Here is a 21661-nt window from a genome sequence, read left to right as displayed (position 1 = left end):
CTTCTCTATTTTTTGGATGAGTGGAGAAGGAGGGGAAAAGGGGGCAAGCAGGATTTAGGTTCTATTTTGACAGCTTTACCTCACATCTAATAGTGATCTTACTCTCTCCTGTGATCCTAACATGCAAATAGTTGCAAAAGAATACAATTCCTTATAAATAAATGTGAAGGGAAGTGGGAATTAAAAAAAAAAGTTTTCAAAGATAAATGTATTTTCACTATTTAGTGATATTCTCAAATCAAGGATAAATTTCACTGGCAGCACACTCATCAAGATTATTCTAAAGAATTTCATTCTGGAATATAATTTACGCTCCTCTTCTTGCCAAAATTAACTCATAATGCCAAAGTTTTGCTAGACTGGTTCAAGAAAGAGTTCAAGAGTTCCTTATTCAAAATGAGCTGATGCTACAAAGTTTTCCATCTCTGGCAAAAATACTAAATATTCTCATTTAAAAAAATAGTTGTGCAGTCATTTTTGCTTCTTTAGTAATTTTAAAGGTTTGTGAATCAGTGGAATCTTTTAGAAAGACAATACATTGTCGTCTGTGCATATTCCTGTCCCAGTACTTGAAGTATTAAGATAAAGCTCAGTCATACTGTGACTGTCACACTACCAACACTTAAATTCAGCTGTTCATTAACTGAACAGGAATTTAAGTGAGCTCTTACTAAAAGCTAGGGTCTGTCTTGTCACATTTATGCAAATTTGTCATACTTTGTACAGGAACTGTGCACTTGGCCTATACATGCCAAGTGCCTTTGTTGTATGATTACTAAAGGATCTTTGTGCCTAGCTTTAAGATGTATACAGGACAGAAAAGCCTAGAAACATCAATGAAGAGCCATACTTTGCTACACCATACCTACTTACTTATCAAGATCTTCCGTCTGGCAATTCTAATGGGAATATTTAGATTTGTTCAACTATACTTGCCACCTGACTCGTTTATAACCTCACAGCAGTTGTCCCTATCCAAAAGCACCTTTCTGTGCTTTTACAGCTCCACCATCCTCCTGTTTGTCAGGACAGGACATCAACCCTTTCCTTGCCTCCCACCATATTGAATATTTTGCCAAGTCCTGTTGATTGCTCCTTTGCAATATGTCCTTGAAAAATGACTAATTCTTTCTCTCTTTCCCTATGGCTGAAACCTTTGTCTGAGGTCTGATCCTATTTCCTCTAAAGTTCCTAAGTTATTGCTACCTCCTCTTTGTTGTTTTTTCTAATTGCAATCTGATACTCCCACAGCAGCTACAAACTATTTCCACAAAAAGAATCCCTCTCACAAGCTTTGAATCACCTCACTAGCTTCCTCCATCCTGACAACTAAATATTATTTCCAGTTCTGCTTATCCTATTCTTTCTGATATTTCTGATTTTTTTTTCCAGTCCCATATTCAGTTTTATTGGCACTTCCAGTCTGACTGCGCTCTGGCAAGGGTTCTGCTTCCTATGATGTAAAGTCACTTCCCACCCCTTTGCAGGAAACATCCACTGTCTCCTTCCCAAAACATGCTGCTACCATACCATGCATATCATTATTTTACAGACATAGTTCTAGGAATTTTCTTTGCTCAAGTGTTTTTTTGGTTTTTCTTGTTTTTTGTTTGAGTACTCTAGAGCCAAGCAACAAACACTCCAGCACACAGCTTTCTACCCCATCTGTATGACTTGCTCACATTAGAACTTCAGAAAATTAAATACTGTAATTTCTAGCTTAATGCAGCTGATCTGCTACACAAAAGTCCTCCTACACAGTAAGCTCTTTCATGCTGAGATTTTGTCTTTGTTCTGATGCTTTGCTGAGAACATATATGTCTTTAGTTTGTATAATACAGGACATTTCTTCCTTGTAAAAGCAAAATAACTCCCTGCCTTTCCTTTCCTTCCAAAGAATACACATTAACTTCCTTCCCTCCCTCCAAAAAAGATAATCACCAAATCTCTAATTGAACCAGTTGACTTGACTTGCTAAGTTGCCAGGTCACAATAATTTTAAAATTCCAGGGAAAGTGCATGCTTAAAATGGAACTCTACTTTTATAGGGAAAAGATTTGGAGTTGTTCTTCAGACAGACAATTTGAAGTGGTCTAGCTTTCATAAAATTAAGTAACTACTCAGCAAAACAAAACTTCATCTTCTTGTTTCCTAAACAAGCGTGTAGTTATGAATTAAGCCATTTCCCAACAAATATGCAAAAATATTGTGTAAACGACGCTGTTCCAAAACTCCTGTGGCTGAGATAGCTGACTAGGATCCAACAACATTAAAAAACATGGAGGGCAGGGGTGTTCATCTGCACTATGGAAAAGAAACATTTAATGTACAAAGTCACTTACTGGGGCTGGAACTGGTCTGAAGTTTAAAATACTTCAATTCTACTCTGTGTCTGATACCTTACACTAACGGGAAATGATGTGTAAGTCACATCATTAGGTACCTCTCTTCCATCTTCCTGTACTACAGACTCTTTTGCACAGTTTTTAACATACATAGTTACAACAACAGGTAGCAAACTCCTGGGTTCTGCAGAAATGACTTATCTGCTTCAAATTATCCACACTCTTCGCAACCTTATTTTTACAATTCCATTTACTAACTTGGAAGATGCGATGGAAAAAGAATGGTTTTCCAATCACTGCTTTCCTTGCAGTCCAGAACATTCGGTAAGTTGTGTACAGCTCATTATTTTATTGGCAAAGTTATCTGTTTACTGGATAAAACCTTTTACCAAAAAGATAAGCAGAACTGTCACCTTCAGTATGGTAAATAAGACACAGCTGCTTTTTATCTTGGCTTCTGATACTTGGCTAAACATGGAAGTAATTACAGGCTAGTGCTCTCATTTTATTTTCCACAGATACTTGTCTGCCCTCCTCTCCAACTCCACCCTATAAAACAGTAGTGATAGCAGAGAAATAACACATTCCTTTATTTAAAAGAAAGCACTGACAGCCGTTTACATTTGATAGAGTAACAACATATACAAGGTGCATGACACTCCCCCTTACTTTGCTCAATTCCTCTGCCCATCCAGAATTGAACTGCAATTACACTCCTCATTTGCTCCTCAGTCCCAAATTCTTTCACTGTTTTCCTCAAATTCTAACTAAAATCTCAGCTTTCTATCCTTGACCAAGCTTTACAGGTCTCCTTTCTTCTTACAGTCTTATTTTTTGCCTTGCAACCTTCACTTTTCCCAAATAATAAAGGCTATATAGGCCTAAATAACTATGTTTCCTGTTGTATGACCATGTGTATTCACAATCATATACAGAAAGGGGATGTATCAGAGAGAGGATGGCTAACCCTCTAAACTTGTGCACTACCCCCTCTGGCTGTCATTCTAGGTGTAAGACGCCCTCCTCCCATCCCAAACTACACGCTCTTGAAACAGTGCTCCTACAGAAACAAGACTGCCCTGGGCTTCATTAATGGAATAAAATACATTTATGGAAGTGTTGCTCTTGTACAGAGGCCTAAAAGTTAAATTTTGTAACACAGTCAATTCCCCCCCACCATTTTTTCCTTTCCTGTGTACGCATTCCCATCTGCTTCCACCTAACATACACTATTTCTGCCCAGTATTCTCACATAACTGTAATCCTCATTCTTATGCTAGATAGCAATAAACTTCTATCTCACATCAAGAGTCCCTCCCTTCTGTTTCTACAGTATTAGAGGGTACAATTTAACCAGAAGAACAGATATATGCAATATTCATTTTCCTTAATTATCTATTTAGAAGGCCTATTCAATGTATGGGGTCATAAATGACTTTTAGGGAAACATTTAGCTTTTCTTGGTGTCTGGAAATAAACAGCTTCCTGTCACATAGCAGAGATGGATAGATACTACCGTTTGATATACATCAGTAGTGACTGGAGAAAAACAGAAGAGATGCTCTACTATTTGGCGATTTATCAAGTCAGATATTTCCAGGAAACTTTAAGGGAATTCTTACTGCAACTGGGCAAACTTCCATAAGGTTGAGGAAAAACAGTTCGCAGTAAGCTACTGCCCTTTAAAAAAAACATGAAGCATGAACCCCCTGACAGTTCTTACTGCATATCTATGGGCATCTTCCGTGCATCACAGTCTTCACTTGTAAGAAGGGCAGCTGTAACATCCCTGACACAGCTCTTCTAGTCTAAACAGCATCCCATTTATCTGCACCACACACCTTGCCAAGAACCATGTACATATACACTGAATAGGATCAGCCTGTTGTATTGCCTGCCATAATCTTTTAGCAATTGCCTACTTGCTGCTGGCACTGATTAGAAGGTCAAAGCTGGCATAGCACCGACAAAAGGTCTCTTTCCCTTCTCAAGGGGGCAGCACTAAAAAATGACAAACCTGAGAGCTCCAATCTAGGCTATGAAGCATTGATAGCAGACGGTTTGGCTACCTCTAAGAGAAGGCGGATAAGCTTCTAAAAGCAGCCTAGAGGCAACAGTCATCCATGGATTGAAAAGGCAGACTGGGGCACTAAAGTGCAGCCTGGGAAACACTGTGCATCAGAATAAAGCAGCTTCTGCATCTCTCTTTGCCTTTGGATTTTTGCAAACCAGAGGCAGATATGCTATTGGCAGTCACCTGAGAGGGCTTCTGCAGCACAGAGAGAGAAACACCCTGAATCAAGTTCTGACTATGATCTAGTAACTCAAGTCAAGGCTCAAACACCATTAGGTATGTGCAGATCTGTAGTGCTGACTCATAACGCATATGGAGGTTGGCCAGCACAGTCCAGCCCAGAGCCCACATTCAGGTGTTTATCAGGCAGATTCACACTGTGTTGCCAGCACTAGGCTGTGACCTCAACCAATGATACAGAAGCAAAATTTAAACTCAGAAAAGCCATTAGAATTCATCACATTGTAGAATGTAGCCAGAACGGTTTCAATTTTATAGCACTATGTTGATTTCCCTCCATTGGGCAGCATTACCATATCACAAATCAGAAAAACAATCTGACAAAGCAAAGAGGTTCCTTTCAAATGAAAGCAGGGTATTGGCAAGAAACAGCATGGAAGATTGCACACAGAGAAACAAAGAGGTTTGAATATTGTTCTGTTATATAAAAAAGTAAAAGCATTTCTGCAGAAACTCATAGAAAACAGTATACTTAAAGAACTATAATATATTTTATATATATATTATACTGTCTTGCACAGTTAAAAAGGAAGGAATAGGTTAAGAAGGAGCTCATATTTACAAAATGAAATACTACTTTGACTCTTTTTGATTTAAAATTTTATGCACAAATTAAGGTTGAGTCTTAAAGGTTTGAAAGGTATGAAGAGAAGAAATTGAAAGATTTAAAGGTAAAAAACCTAATTAGACGGCAGAGAGCAAGATATGAACGTGCAAAACAAAGATTTAAAACACATCTTCAAAACAATTCATACTTGCTCCAGAAAATGGAGGTCTTACTCTCAAGCTGAAAACATAAAATATTCAGAATGTCAAAGAAAAGTGCCAATAATACTAAGTTAAGAAGCTTTATATCATGGTCTGTGTTTGATTTAGAACCTATTCTGTATGTGCATGCAGAGGAAAATGGCACAGTTCAGGGTTTTTTTGTTGTGCAGAAACAACATTTCTGAACAATGAAACTCAATCTCATCTAAAATCCAGATTTGCTAGACAGCAGAACCATGGTAATGACAACACAGATGACTACTTTACTTAAAAATCTGTAATAATGCTGTGCTTAAGATCAATTTCTTGCAAGTTACTTCAAATCAAAAGGTATCTAGGGTCTAATGCAAAATAATATCAAAATGCTTTAAAGGATGCTTATAAAAACCTGAGAAATACAGTTGGAGATTGGATTTATCCAATTTGGAGAAATCCAAATTGATCTTATTTGGCAATATTATATGATAATACATATGACTTATATGACAAGACCTGTAACTGTCACGTACTAAAGATGTTTAGTGCTCAAATTTTATTAACCTGATAAGGCAGCATATTGTAAATCCTTGCATCATTTGCATTAAAAAAACAAAAACAAAGAAAACAAACCACCACAACAACAGAAAGATAATATAGTAAAATACAGGCCTATATGATCCAAAACCTTTGCATATGCATGAAGGCAAAAAGCAGTAGGCTGCCAGGAAGCTCTAGGTTATTTCTGTGTGATAGTTACTTCAGAAAGCCTAGAAGAGAATTAGAAAACACCTTCCTTCTCCTTTTGCAGAAGAAACTGAAGAGATGTATTTTGAGTCCTTCAGATACGAAGCAGAACACACCAGCAACGCCTATGTAAAGGACCGCATCTAGAAATCTGGCTATTAAAAAAGGCTTTGCCAAATTTTCCAGTCCTGCACAAAACCCTTCTAAGTAAGTGCAAGACCATGAGACTTCTGATTTCCAGATCACCATTTCCCTGTTTCCTTCTCTAATAACAGGCTGAAAGTTGCCAGCATGCCCGACTCACTTTAGTCATGCCCTCATTCAACACACAAAAGCACCATTTGCAGCGCACTGCAACAGTTATATCCTTCCTCTATCTTAAGTAATTGAGTATTCACATGACTTACCATCATCAGCCATGAGAACCTTACTCAGGAAGCGCAGATAACTTGTCCAAGATCTGATAAGTGAAAATCTTGAAACATGAATGCCCTGAAAAAACTAATGCACTAATTCTTCGGGCATCCAAATTTCAAACGATACAGTTTTCCAAGATGTTGAGTTTTCAATTCCTACTGACGTCAGTAGGAGTGGTGAAGGACAAGGCCCCTGGCTGTGCTGTTCCTTCCCAAATTCATTTTTAGCTTCTCTGATCACTTGCTTTCACCTGACTGGTCCTCCACTTCTACAGATGAAACTCTACATTCAAACAACTCCTTATGTTATATTTTTCCCCTCATTAACTTGGGGCCTTCAGAGGCCCAATAGGTTTGGCAACTGCAAGCTATTTACTTTGCCAGTCAGACAACACAACAGTGATATAGGATTAACTTCTATACACAACTACACACAGGATTAACTTCCTACACAACTACTTAGAGTATTCTACTCACACTGCTCAAAGCTAGTGCAGATGTGTTTAGGAAAGGCATGCCTTTGGATCTCAGTTTACATAGAGCCACATAGGGCCAACTCAATCCACAGCTGCCTTCCGCCCTCCCAGCTTCCGTGTTGTCACTGCTGCAAACCTGATTATTGCGTTCTGTGGCATGTGGTATTTGTCTAGTCTTTTTTAACTGCTTCCCTTTAGCAGCCGCTTTTGATCCAGCTCTATCAACATAAGGTAATACCTCAGATAGACACACACTGGGAAGCGTATGATAGTTATTTATAAGAAAATATACAAGTATATCAGTTCTTCCAAGCTAAGCTTATTCTGGAACAGAAAGAGAAAACTTGTTCTTCACTCTGTCAAAGCCTCGGCCCTTCTTCCTATCATCACTTTCAAATTTCATGCCCTCAGGCTGCAAACATTCCATTTTTCATCAAACCATTTTTTAAAATCCACACATAATACTTTCACATCTGTCACTGGCTTTTGCTCTGCTCCTTTGAGGTACTTCTGCAGCTCCCACATTCTGGGCAAGAACTGACTCCAGGTACAAATCCAACATCCTCCTTTATTTATCATCTAGGATGTAGGATTAGTTTGTCTTTCTCAAAGATGTTGCCTCAAGCTTTGGGTGTTCTGCTATCCCTACACAAGGAACTATATCTTATTCTGTGTTGGCCCACGTTTCTACTTCTTTGGACTGAGAATTCATAATCCAGCTGGATCTGTATATCATATACTCTGGCCAACAGGCATCTGCAAGACCTGCTAGGGACTCCCCTTCCCCTAAAACTTTTCGTAGACTCTACCTTGACATGGAAAATTCTTCTTCAAAACAGAACTGATTTACTGCACCAAACAGAATAAATGATTTAAGTATACAGACATATGTGATCTGTAGTACAGTCTTCTTGAGGCCCCTAAAAAGAATGTGCAACATCAAATCTACGTCACATTTTACAGAAGCTGAGTTACAATCTGTTTGCTATAAATTCTGGTTCTAGCGTTATGTTAGCCCCTTCCGTTTAAAATCTTTTCAACCGATTCTTTAGTCAAAGCAGGGGAACTGGAAGCAGAAAAAACAGATAAATCCTGTTGCCAGAGATAAGGATTTACCACAGCATTTGCTCAAGTGTCCATCTAGACCACTGTTTTCTCTAACAGCTCCTTTTGAGCTAGGTCTACACACCCAGGGGTTATACTACCGTACAGCTGCACTGCAGGTCCTATGATCCGTTAAAAAAAAAATCAAAATATGAATATTCTCTTATTTCCACAAGCAGAACCTCAGAAGTACAGATGACCTTTATTAGTTAAATTATCTGCATGCTGCCTAGCTCTAGGCAGCCACATGGTAGCAGAACTCAGAAGTTCTCATTTTTCAGCCATTTACTCTGATAATTGTATTTTGCATAAGCTTTTGAACAGACTCCCACTCTCACCTTCCCAGGTGGGGGAGGTTTGCCTTGATGTGAATTACAACAAAGGCTGAAACAAGGAACGCTTTGTAGATGACTTAAAAATTGAGGAACAATGAAGTAGTAAGATTAGTTCAGAATTTTTAACTAATTTAGTCATCAGGCTAACTTTTCTCTGCAGGAATTATATGAAATGGAGCTAAATTGAAAAGCTGGAGATTTAGGAGTGGCAAAGCTCACAGAAAAGAGCAAGAAACATATTTATAGTTACACTGGACTCAGTAACCTACTAATCTGAGCACCACAGACAGATGTTTCAGGAAAATCAGGTCAATGGTTTGGTACTATTTATTTCCATCACAAAGCAAAACACGTATTCATTTTTTGTGACATTCTATAAGGTGCAGCTTTTCCCAAAACTGAATGAGGTCAGAAAATGCAAACTTACCATAGTCTGCCTAGCTATTTTTATGATATCTTTCTAGAATACAGATGGAAAGATTAATTCTTTGAACCAATATGCTCCCTAAATGCTTGGGTCACAGGCAGAATTGTGTGTCAGAAATGACAGTCCATTCTTTTGCCCAAAACGAAGGTGCGAGCCACCAGCGAGCACCCTGTAGCAAGTATGTTTGAAATGGTAATCTCTCATAAAAGAACATTTCAATATTGGTCCACATTCACTGCAGCCCTATGGGAATCCAAAAGGAAAGGGTGGGCAAACAAGCTACTTCGTACATTCAAAACAGAGAAAAAGTTTCTTCTATAATTTGACAGGACCCAATATTGCATAGTGGGACAGGTGGGGAAAATGTCTAAAAAACCCCACAAGAACTATTCAGCCAGGTAAAACTACAACCTTGGTAACAGCCAGAGTAACTGAGACACAGGGCAACTGGCTATAGAAGTGCTGTTTCAGCAAATTTAAGTCACCTGTGGGCTGTTTTTTTGCTTACCGTGCATTTTCAAATTTTCCAACTTTTTTTTTATTCTTATCACTTCTATATTTGGATATATACAACCTTCTTTCCCTGAACGCATGATATTTTCCAAGATAGATGCTAAATTCTAGAGAAAATTATTACATTACATAATTCAATCTTTGGTGTTCCTCTTACCATTAAAATTCCAGGAAAACATAAAATACATGGGCCAGATCAGCTAAAAACAGAACTCTGTAAAAGTCTATTTCTTTCCAACTCTGGAAGCTGATTTTGACCAGTTGCCCTTGTTTTCATAAGCATCTGCTGGGTGCACTTCACATGCTATCGGAACTCTTTAAACACAAAACTTGTTTTTAAAAGAAATTAACTATTTTCTGTATATAGCCTCTTGTAGTGCTGCCACACATAAAAACTGTACTTAAACACTGTGTAAAAACTAGTACAGAAGTTTATTGCAGTCATCAACCATCACATTAATATGCCAAGAGGCTTCCAGTCAATGCTAGAGAGATAAAGTAGGAAAGAAGAAAGAATCCTAGGAACGTAATGAAAGGTAGTGTGCTCCAAAGCAAATGCTCTATGCGTGGAACACAGGCCAGCTTCTGTAAAAACATCTTCTGTGTCTCAGCACTGCGTTCCTTTCCATTCAGTTCTGTTAAAGTCTGTTAAGTTATGGTACAAGAAAAAAGAAACACTTACAGAAGGAGTGTTTCTAACCAGTCTCCAGTGAATGATTTAAACAAGTTTTGTCCATATCCTTTCATTTTATGAAACTGAATACGGATGAAATTCTTAAAAGAGCATAGCATTACCCTGAATTTTCTCAGGTAAATCATAGGAATTCTTCCAGACCTAGGTTAATGATGTCCTTTTAAAACCTCCAGCCTCAGAATAGGACTCGCAAGAAAGTGCTAGATACACACACACACACAAGGGCTGCTGTGAAGGAAGCGGAAGGACAAGGCAAGCCCTTGTTGTACTTCCCCACGTTTCAATGACACGTAATTTTTCCTTGTTAGGAAGCAGGTCTCGTAAACACATTTTAGATAGAAGTAGTCTTCTTTCCATGCGGGTGTCAGAGTGCTGAACACGAAGCTACTGCTACTACACTAAAAATACTCGATGTTGGCAGATTTACGGCCTCTATAGGAACAGCATCTCAATACGCTATTACTTGGAAGGCAAATGGTAATTACTACACTGATGACAATACAGGTGTTTACAAAAATCAGACCTTTTACTAGCATTATAATTATTGCTGGAAAGCCACTAGTTTTCTCACTTGTTAGCAGAAACATTACTGTTGCAGGATGAGCTAGCTATTTGAGATGGCTGGGGTACAGCTGCACCTGTATAGGCTCAATACACTTCCATATGGGAAAGAATCCAAAATCACATGTATCATGACAGTGGAAGTAGGCCTACTCGAAGTTATAAAGTGCCGTGAAACAGAAGAATGCTTGCAGACAGATGCAAACCACGAGCCAGCAATGTGCCCTTGTGGCCAAAAAGGCCAATGGTATCCTGGGGTACATTAGGAAGACTGTTGCCAGCAGGTCAAGGGAGGTGATCCTGCCCCTCTACTCAGCCCTAGGGGGGCCAAATCTTGAGTAGTGTGTCCAGTTCTGGGTTCCCCAGTACAAGAGAGACATGGAGCTACTGGAGAGTCCAGCGTAAGGCTACAAAGATGATCAGAGGGCTGAAGCACCTGCACTATGAGGAACGGCTGCAAGAGCTGGACCTCTTCAGCCTGGGGGAGAGAAGACTGAGGGGGGATCTTATCAATGTGTACAAGTACCTGAAGGGAGGGTGTCAAGGGGACGGGGACAAACTCTTTTCAGTTGTCCCATGTGACAGGACAAGAGGCAATGGGCAGAAATTGAAGCACAGGAAGTTCTGCCTGAGCGTGAGGGGGAATTTCTTCCCTGTGAGAGTGACAGAGCACTGGAACAGGTTGCCCAGAGAGGTAGTGGAGTCTCCTTCTCCAGAGATCTTCAAGGCTCGCCCGGATGCAACCCTGTCTAACATTCTCTAGGTGACCCTGCTGAGCAGGGGGGTTGGACTAGATGATCTCCAGAGGTCCCTTCCAACCTTGCTGATTCTATGATTCTATGAAAAGAGATGCGATTCTTGCTCCTCAGTATCTGTGTAATCAAATTAAAATGTGAATATATTCTTTAAAGTCTCAATGGAAAGAAAACCAAAAATCCTGTATCTCGGACAATAAACTGGATGAATAAAACACCAGGGTATTTTGCACCTTAACATCAAGCAGAACTTGGATTCTGAAGAGATTCTTATTATGTAAAGTTCCCCTCATAAGAAGGATTAATAGAAATTTAGAGCTGTAACAAGACTAAAGCCAAAAAGGGCAAAATCTTCTATAGTTGTCTTCTTTTCCCTGCTTCTAAAAAGTTCAGTGGAGTCAACACATTTTGAATAAGCCAGATTATATTTCTCCTTTCCAAGCCTCAAAAGCATATAATTATTATTATTGCAGATGTATTTGGCTCTTAAGTGTGGGAATGCTTATGGAATTCATGGAATCAAAATTCCAAATGCACAACAGAGGAAGGAAGGTCAGTTCAACAAATATTGAAAAACTTAATGCAATCTGCAAATATCAAACAAAACCACCCACCAGGAGCAGAAAATAAAGGTATAAACAGACCTGCTTATTGAACTGCTGCTTTAATTGTAAAAGAAAAGATCTCCCACTACATTCCAAGCAATTCTGGGCACATAATTCACAGAAACTCTATGTCCAAGTCAAGCCCCTCTTTAGTAGGGTTCCTATGCTGACCTATAAAAAAAAATTGTGTCAGAAAGCCTCCCCCCCCCCAATAACTGCCCTAAAATGTATGTGGTTTAAGTAATGCATTAATTAAATCCACAAAATAATACAGAAAACCAGATACCATCCTAGATGTTTTTTCTAGACCTAGCTCTAGTACATGGATGATGTTTGTATATGCTGTACAGAACACTGAGGAGTGTAGCTCCCCGAGAAGAATGCTGGTAACTGTAATATTTGCATAATGTCATTTTCACAGCAGTTGTGTATTACATACCCACACAAAAAAGGCATAACTATAGCAAAGAGCTGTATTTGACAATACCACTCCATGCGACCTACCATCCTGGGAAGAAGCAAACACATTTCGAGCCTGCCATACTGGTTTTTGAGTGCCATGTGATAGGTAATTGGCCCAGAATTCATATGCAGCCAGTGCAAAATAAGGATGATCATTGTTTACAAGGGTGATCACCTGCACAGGGCGATCAGACCGACTTCAGAGGTGGTGTACAGAGGTGTTTCATCAAGGCTACAAACCCACGGACAGCAAAGTGGAAACAATTCCGCACGTGCATCTGTGGGGCTGGGCTGGTCTTCCAGGACACACTCCCCATCGCCTTGCTCACAGCTCTGCTAGCTGGAGGTGCGTGTGCCGAGCAGTGTAAAAGGGTTGTGGATTAGCTGTAGAACAGCGATATAAACTTAAAAATAGGTAAGAGGCCCCCAGCGCTGACATTACAAGGATTTGAGGGGTGATGTTCTCCAGGAGCACCCCACACCCGCGCGCGGCAGGCCGGCACGATCCGGCCCCAGGGATGAGCCCGAGAGAGGCCCGGCCCAGCTCTGTGGCTAGCGTCCCGGGCGGCTCCCGGGGGACGGAGCGAAGCTCTGCAGCCGCCGTTCCCCCGCCCCGCCGCTCCCCTCCGTTTGACGGCACCTCGCCCCGCGAGCCCCACGGCAGGCGGCGCCCGCCCGCCCCGCCGATGGGGCACGACGGTGACCCGACCCGACCCGCCGGGGCCCGAGGCCCGGCCTGCCTCCCCGCCCCTCGGCGGCCGAGCGGAGGCCAGCGCCAGCCCCACCCCCGGGAGCCCCGCAGCGCGCCGCCCGCCCCTAACATGGCGGCCGCGGGGCGCGGCGGCCCCTCCTCCCGGCATGCCCCGCGGGACGGCCGGCGCTGCCTGGAGACCGCGGCCAGGGGCGGGGCGGGAGGATGCTGCGGCCGCCGCGGGGCGAGGCGGCGGCGGCGGCGCGGGAGGGCGGAGGATGCGGCGGCGGTGGTGGCGGCGGCAGCCGGCGGAGGAGCGGGGAGCGATGCGGTGCTGCGCGGCGGGGCCCTGGCCGCAGAGCGGGGGCGCCCTCACCACCCTCCTGCTGACAGGTCGGTCACGGCGGTACTCCGCGCCTCCCCCCCCCCCCGCCCCCGGGCTCCGCATCCCCGCTGCTGCCGGCCCGCGTCGGGCACGGCCGGCTGCGCGCCCCCAGCCGCCTTTCCACTCGCTCCCGGCGCGGCGAGTCAGTGCGGGGCCGGGCCGCCTCTGCGGGCGGCGGGGGGCGCCCCGAGGGGGCGGGAGGGCGGCCGGCCTGCTGCCGGCGGAGCGGGGGCCCCGCGGCCGTGGCGGGCGGGCGCCGGGGGTGAGGCCCGGCGCGGAGCGGGGCGCAGGGCAGCGTGCCTGCTCCTTTCGGCCACCTCCTTCAGGGTTGACAGGACTCCTACTCGTGCCCTAGTGCACTCTGAGCGCAGCACTTCCTTTCGCACCCCCCTCGAAATACGTATTTTTACCAGCTCGAGCACTTAATCTGACTGTGGCAGAGTTCAGACTGCAGAGAAAGTCTTGATTCTGCTGCCTGATACGTGTAAATAATAGCTGTCATGAGGTAGTGAGGTTTTGCAGGCACGAGGTCCCCACAGGTTGAATACTTAACACTAGCACATTTACCAGCAGCCCAGCCACATGACCCAAAGATTTCTTGCTTTTGACATGATCTATTTCTTTAGGTTATTATCTGGTTTGAGGGACCAGTGGTCTATCATCCAAGAGCTGACAATCTGCTCGGTCTCTTTTTCAACTAGTACATATAATACACAAAGAATAACTCTTAAGTGTGTATCGTATTTGTCATAAGATGTGACTATAGAAGCAGCATGAAGCATAGAATATACTACAGATGTAATCAATGCCCCATCATTAGTTGTTCAGTACAAGATTTAATGTTCATTAGATTAAAAGAGAAAAAAAAATGCTGTTTTCCTAATGTGGAAACTCTTCCTGCCTCTTCCATCTCCTTCCCTCAAGGCCAAATGTGGCATAGCAACACAAAAAGAACTAGGACAGTCTTAGGATTAGCTTTAAATGGTAACTAAGATTAGGTCTAGAAAAGCTCAACTAAAGTGAGGCTTCCAGAAGCTGAGTTGTGAGCTTAACCCTCAAGTCCCTTCCAGACTACACAGTAAGGGAAGCAGAACTGTTAAAGACTTACCAGTGTCAACTTTTCCACCTCAAACACAGACTTTTGCGGCTTGGTTCAGCTGGATTTCCTAAATTCCAACAGCAAGAATACATGGTTTGAGGCTGATACAGGAGGCAAACACAAACAGTATTAAGTGTTTGACTATGTATTATGTATGTTAATACAAACAGTATTAAGTGTAAGACTATGTAACAGTCTAAGATAATTCTGTAGTAGACCCCTGGTCTAAACTGAAATATACCACCAGACAGCTCATAGAAGTTGAGTGACTGACTTTGAGGAGCTCGCTTGCGCTTTTTTCCTTCAGGAAGGAGACAAAGAAAACTTGTTTTCTTTATATCTATTGAAAATCGTATCTTGATCTGAACTGAGTTCTTTACTGGGATTAGTATTTCCACTTGATCTGCAGAAAAAACACCCTTGACTTGTACTTTTTGCACCTAAGATGTATAAAATATATACTTAAGGTCTTTTTGAAGAAGTCTGTTAATTGTCAGAAGTGCCAACCCTCCTCCCCAGCAGAACATTAACTATAAGTTTAGGGATTTAAAGATACTAAGAGCTTAAAAGGCTTAAGAGTGATTTCAGAAGTCCAACATTCTTTCCTAAGGGGCCAATATAGTATTGAAATTGAAGGCAGACTCTCAAACACCAGCTGATTATCATCTCTTCCAGTGCTACTGAAGTGCTCGGAAAGATAGGACTTGACATTGTTGTCAGAAGTGACATTTTAAGTTAAGCTTTTCTAAAGTCAAAAAAATAACAATTAGTTTATATTAGTAAGGTTTCTACCATATTAGTTACTCCAAAGCTGAGATCTGGCAGACCAGTAAGTTGCCTTCGTATTCTTCTTCGAAAGAAAAGTGATCTTGGAGGACTTATTTGAATGGCTGTGGCCATTTTGTGGTTGTTGCCTCATATTTTTGCAGTTATGAAGTTAGTTGGCAGTGCCTCATATTGGCACAGGAATCCCTGTTTTGTCCCAGAAATAGGGAGAAAGAGCAACTAATTCATTCCCCTCACCCAGCCATTCCCTATAAAGCAGTCAGAGCAGAGGAGGAGCTCATGACTTCTCACTCCAAAAGCTGTAATGACAGTCACATTTTGTCGTAGAGCTGCACAACTGCCAGAAAACAGTGTCCTGCCCTTCCACAGCCTAGGCATTTTTCATAACTTCACTTGTGGGCAAAAACACTCATACAGAGATAACGGAGTTCGGTGAATATATTCCCTCTTCCCCCCTCCAAAACAAACCAACCAAAAAAAGCCCTGGTTCACTTAATTCAGCAGGCTTGCTGTGGTGAATGTGGGTGCAGCCATAAGGACAAAGAAACATTTTCTTTGTACAGGACTCTGAATCTGACTCTGTCAAGATGCATTTATCACATCTTTGCACTAATCTGACCAAGATCAGTAAATAAGATCTATTGTCAGGACAGAGTTGGAAGTACTTGCTTGAATAAATAATTACAGAAGAGAAAAGCTAGTCATCCCATTAGTGTGCTTTTCATTACAGAAGCACATTCTTTATAGGTGGTATAGTTTACATTGAAAAGTCTTAGAGATCCTTAAACCAGAGAACCAAAAAAAGTCAGCTTTATAGCAGGAATTTATCTTCTGGACATAACTTTTAGTGTATAAGGAAAAGGTTGTTTTGACTCATTAGTGTTTTTAAATTTGGTCATGATGATACTTCAGGAGTCTTAGTCATAAAAGTAAAACCCATTCTTCAGAAGATAGATTCTTTCCTGATCAAACTGAGAAAGAGGAATTTTGGACCTAGCCAGAAATATCTTGGTATAGCTTTTGGACATTGGAATAGATATTGTTAAATTGACAATGTTGTTGTATAGACAAGCAGAAGCTGCAAGGATATTCTATATGGTTTGAGCTACAAGGTCTTGTTCTTTAGCAGAGCTCTAAAGGAAGGGGGGGGGGGAAACTACTAGGTTACTTCTAGGAAGAAGAAGGAACCATAGGAAAGAAGCACCAAGAACTTGGAAGACAGAAACTATTTTCCCTCCTAATCAGTTGACCTGCTTTTTAGAGAAAAAGGAAAAAAAAAAAACAAACAAATAAAAAACCCACAAGAAGTGCTGCTTTGGCCTAAGAAGCATTTTTACATGATTGTGTTGCTGAAGCATTACAATAAGTGTAGCTGTCAAGAGAAAATGAAGTTTTACAGTTTGTGCAGTTTTGGTATTGATTATATTTGCTTATATTAGACCAATTTGGGGGAACTTTTCACCTAGTATTAGATTTTTAAGTTGACTTTTACATACCCATTTTAGGAGTGGTTTTATTACAAACTTTTAATTTTTGTTTTATCAGATGTAGGTTACTCGTATGTTTAGATGGAACAGATTTCAAGTTTGTCTTTATCACAGCATAGACTTTAATTTTCTTTTAGCCAATTTTTACAAAATAAACCCTTAACTACACCCTTTCTGTAGTATAAAATAAAGTTAAAATACATAGCCTTACCTGAAGTTCAAAGAAAGATATCCAGCTTTAAAGGAAATAAGTGAACTAAACAACTGCCTAGTTACTGAGAGCAGAGACTAGCTTAAGTAGTGTCTGTATCTTCTCTTTTTACACACAGCAGCTGCTTCTGACAGGTACATAAGCTCCACCTGTGTTCAGCAAAAATAATTTTGCAATTTATGTAGGACTTCTCAAATCCAGAAATTCTCGGCAGTTCTTCAGAATATTAATATTTTATGTGGAATATTTTAAATTACTTCATACATGCTGGAAATATAGTTATTTGCTGTTTATGAACAGATTAACAAGTGGGTAGTGTGATTTTACCAGAAATCTTGCAGCAAGTCAGAGCAGTAACTGAAACATATTAAATATGTTTAATATCTATTAAATATTACATTGACTAGTTTATGCTTTTTCATTTAAATAATAATAATGTGTCACAGTATCATGTAAGTTGAATTATTTTGCTCTCCTTTTGATGAACTGAGGTCTTTGCTGGCTGATTTAAGCAACAGATCATATTTTCACAAACCTAGCAAAAAGTGATAATACATTTTTTTTTCAATATATGTCTATTGAGAGAAGAGTTCCTATTATCAGTTTTAAATTAATTTTCTTTTTCTGTTTTTGAGAATATAACTCTTTCAAGAAGGAACGTTCCTTAATCTTATGCTTCGATCATCAATGAAAAAGCAATATTCTATAACATTGCTATATTAATAGTGAAGACTTAATTCAGTGCTGGTAATCTATTTAATTCTGAAATTTAACATACTGTAAAATAGAAAATACTACTAAAGCTATTTTAGTCATTGTTAGTAGAAAATACTTCAGGTATTTGGGATAAAAAACTAATTATACAGTTAATGTGATCTGAATTTCAGATTCATCTACTATTCTTAGTTTTTGCTGTGTATAAGTGTTTTGAATGCAAAGAAATTGAGTGAAGGATTCACTGGTAAGTATTGCTGCATTAGAATTAATGAGAAATTGTTGCATAGGTGGAAAGTATATGTTGTTTTGTTAGTAGTGTGGCTATAGCACTCATTATATAATGCCAGAAAAGGTTATTTGTATAAATTATATGTCCAAATTTTACTCTTAAGACTCTGGCTATTTTAATGTAATATTATTTAGTTAGAAATAAAATTAAGCATGTACAAACAGTTTCTTCAAGAAGTTTAATTATTGTCACATTAGCTAGATTTGAGGTAAATGGAGTTTTTTTTTTTTTTTTTTTAACCTCTGTACCTGAGAAATGCAGTTTCCTCCCAGCTAAGTAGTGGAGACTGTCTCTAAATGTTGTTATAACTGCAATACAAACATCTAAAGTGTTTCTTTAGTAGATTATTTTTTAGTGGTAGTCCAAGCCATGGAGATGAAAATATTAGAAAAACTAAACCAGTCATCAGACAGAAATCTCAGTGTCTTGAAATGCACAGCTGTCTGAATTTTAGTTTTTTAAATCCATTGCCACCTCAAAAATTCTGAAAATAATTACAGGGGTACTCTAAAATTCGTATCAAGAGATGATGGTAAAGGTAACCATGGAATAGCAGGTTCAGTGTGATGTGGCCATTCCTTTGGTTACGCTGTGGGCACCAGACTGCATTGCAAGAACTAGCAACATTAGCTTTTCCATGAAGGCATAGAAAACAACCAAATTTGGTTCCTTTATCAGCCCTGCAGTAGGAGGGAGGATGGTGGTGGCTATGGTAGTGAATGTTGCTGTTTATAAAACATGAGACTTTTGATTTCCTTTAGGATTTAATTTACAGCATTTTCCAGAATGCAAATGCTAAGTTTCACAGTGAGTTCAGAAGACTAACAAAACTCCTCTTCCAGCTACTTTTCTTGAATAATCTTGGAGAAATATCCAGAGGTTATAATAATAAATGAATGTCATAGAAACAGATAGGTAATTGTTACCCATTGAACAAAGATGAATAGTTATGGAACTTAGAAACGTTTCTGGTTTTGACTTGAACTTTTATATAGTTATTAATAAATTGAGTGCAGAGGGACCATAGTCATAATTTAGCCTGACCTTCTGAGTAATCCACAATGTAGAACTAACATAAATTAATTCTTATTTCTTACGTAACAACTGTGGTTGAAGAGATGCTTATCTTTTAGAAAATACCCAATTGCAGTATGAATTTCTATTGACAAAGAATCCACTTTAATTCATAGTAAATTGCTACAGTGATTGGTTACTTACAGTTAGATACTGCATATTTGACAGTAAGAAAGAGGGAAGGTTGTGGTACAACTACCTCTGCCAGTGGAAGATGCATATGTGACCAACAAGACAAGTATCTCTGTGCAGACATCAGTGGGTCCTCAATAAATGCTTGGATACAAGCTCTTATCTGAGGTGTGGGCTAAGCACCTTGATGCAGGCAGTTGCCTCTTGGTGTTCTGTAGTAATTTGTTGGTGTCAGTTTCTGGCTGTTCCTTCAGCGTTACAGGTCTCGGCAGCAGGTCAAAAAGCAGTGCAGTGTTTGCATCTGTACTGCTGGCTCAGGATGAAGAAAAACTGAGGCAGATTGCAGTAGTAGAAAGAGAGGACTTTTTTTTTGGAGCATGGTCCTAGTTTAAAGAAGCAAGAAGGAGGGTGACAAAAGCTGCAGAATAGTGTTAGGATGTTAAAGTGCAATAAGGGAATGGTAGGGTTGGTCCCTGATTGTTAGGTCCTTTTTGGACTGTGAGGTGGACAGAATTTGTTATGGATATCATCTCTGAATGCTGTTAAATGTCAATATTTAAAACATTCACATAAAACATGTGCAAAGAAGAAAAAGGGCACTGTAGAGGGGCTTCTCCTATGCACACTTAAATTGCAGGCGTAGAACTGTGAGTTGTTTCTGCTCTCGTAAGCACTGGTGGGTTCTCCAGCAACTGAGAATGTGTAACAAATGTAAGAGCCTGACACTTACTAACTCTTTTTCTCAGTGTGAGTACAAGGCTGATCTAATTATCTCTTGACTTTCTCTTTGATAAAATAAGTAGCTTGAACTCAAGCATTCTTTAGTATAAGGCCTCTTTTGTCATCCTTTAATCATATTCATGAATCTTCTCTGAGCTTTCTTCACATTGTCAACATCCTTCTGAAAGGCTCTATGTAAAAACTAGACACAGCATTTGAAAAGTGATCATATGTGTGTCAAATATAAAAGTAGTCTCCCTGCTCCTTCTTGATGTTCCTGTTTACATATTAGCCATTCTAACCACAGCATTCAACTGAAAGCTTCTGTTCAACCGATTATTATCTGCCATATGTCCCTAGTCTTTTATCAAAGTTTGGTGTCCCTGAATTACGTGCTCTGTAATGCAAGCATGACATGTATTCTTTGTTCCTGGATATGCATTTGCATTTTACTCTATTGAAGTGCACATCACTGATCATGTTCAATTTACCAAACCAACTCAGGCTGTTCTGTGTTAGTGACTTGTTGTCTCCATTATTTATCAGTCTCCCAGCCTTTGTTTTTACCTACAGATGTTACTGGTGTATATTATATTTCCAGGTCACTATATATATATAAAAAAATAAAAAGTCAGATTGCATAAGGCCAAGAGCTGAACCTTGTGAGACCTGCTAGAAATCTGATACAACATTAACTATTCAGTAGCCCTATTCTCTTACTGTGGTCTGACACCACAGACTGCCATTCCTGTGGTGAAAGCCATTGAATGGGTCTTATGTTCCTGAATTGTTTGATTTCACAGCCTCTCATTTAAAATCAAATAGATAATGATACGTATTTATATTAGAACATCACATTATAAGCTCTGGCACCTGTATAACAGATAAACTGGTTGCCCTTTCAGTTCCCATGTGACCTGCAACATAGGGTAGAGAGATGGGCAGTAACCTGTTTAAACTCCACAGCTAAAACTTGCAGGACTTGTGAATCCAAATCAAAGATATTTGCTGATGGTTTACATTTAAAAAATGCATCTTAGAACAAGTCCTTTTAACTTTTTTATTCCATTTAAATATTCTAAAACAATTTTGTATCTATCCAGTTTCTCAAGGTGCTTGATGACATACTGTGTATCTAAATGTGACTTATCAGTATTACAATCTTTATCAAAGTTGTGGTCTCACCAAAAATGTCAAAAATTTGAAAAGAGGCATTAAACTCTTGTTTGTTCTAAGTGTAATATTGCTCTTAATTTAATTCTGCTTTAATGAAGTCTTGTATTAATTGTTACGTTGTTTTGCTTGGGATTGGTTTGTGACTGACAAGCCTCTAATTATGTAGCTCATCATGTTGAAATATTGGAACAACTTTGTAATTTCCCTAGTATTCCAAGAATTATTGAAAACTTACGCTAAAGATCGTGTGCAGTACTGAGTTGTATATTCTACAGGACGCTGTTATATTAAGACTTTCAGTGTAGGTAAATTCAGCAGGTAGAAAGGTGTCCATCATGCAAGACAGATGCAAAACAGTGGATGAGAATACCTTTTTGCTAAATCAGATCCTTTGCA

At 40.0% G+C, this 21661-nt stretch overlaps 1 protein-coding gene across 4 annotated transcripts in view; it reads left to right on the top strand.

Moving 5' to 3' along the window:
- The first annotated feature begins 13435 nt into the window (after positions 1–13435).
- Positions 13436–21661, top strand: part of SGCE (sarcoglycan epsilon) — a 41112-nt gene continuing 32886 nt past the window's right edge. For 2 of the 4 annotated variants that reach the window (XM_062569138.1, XM_062569141.1), the window contains exon 1: positions 13436–13582. In XM_062569138.1, coding sequence (XP_062425122.1) covers positions 13468–13582 — 115 coding nt within the window. In that variant the 5' untranslated portion in view covers positions 13436–13467. The remainder of the gene's footprint in view (positions 13583–21661) is intronic. The other 2 variants (XM_062569140.1, XM_062569139.1) reach the window with 2 other exon arrangements.

The sequence above is a fragment of the Rhea pennata genome, chromosome 2, assembly GCF_028389875.1.
Source record: "Rhea pennata isolate bPtePen1 chromosome 2, bPtePen1.pri, whole genome shotgun sequence".
Taxonomy (NCBI): domain Eukaryota; kingdom Metazoa; phylum Chordata; class Aves; order Rheiformes; family Rheidae; genus Rhea; species Rhea pennata.
Note: the sequence above shows the minus strand (reverse complement) of the source record. Positions and strands in the feature narration are given on the sequence as shown.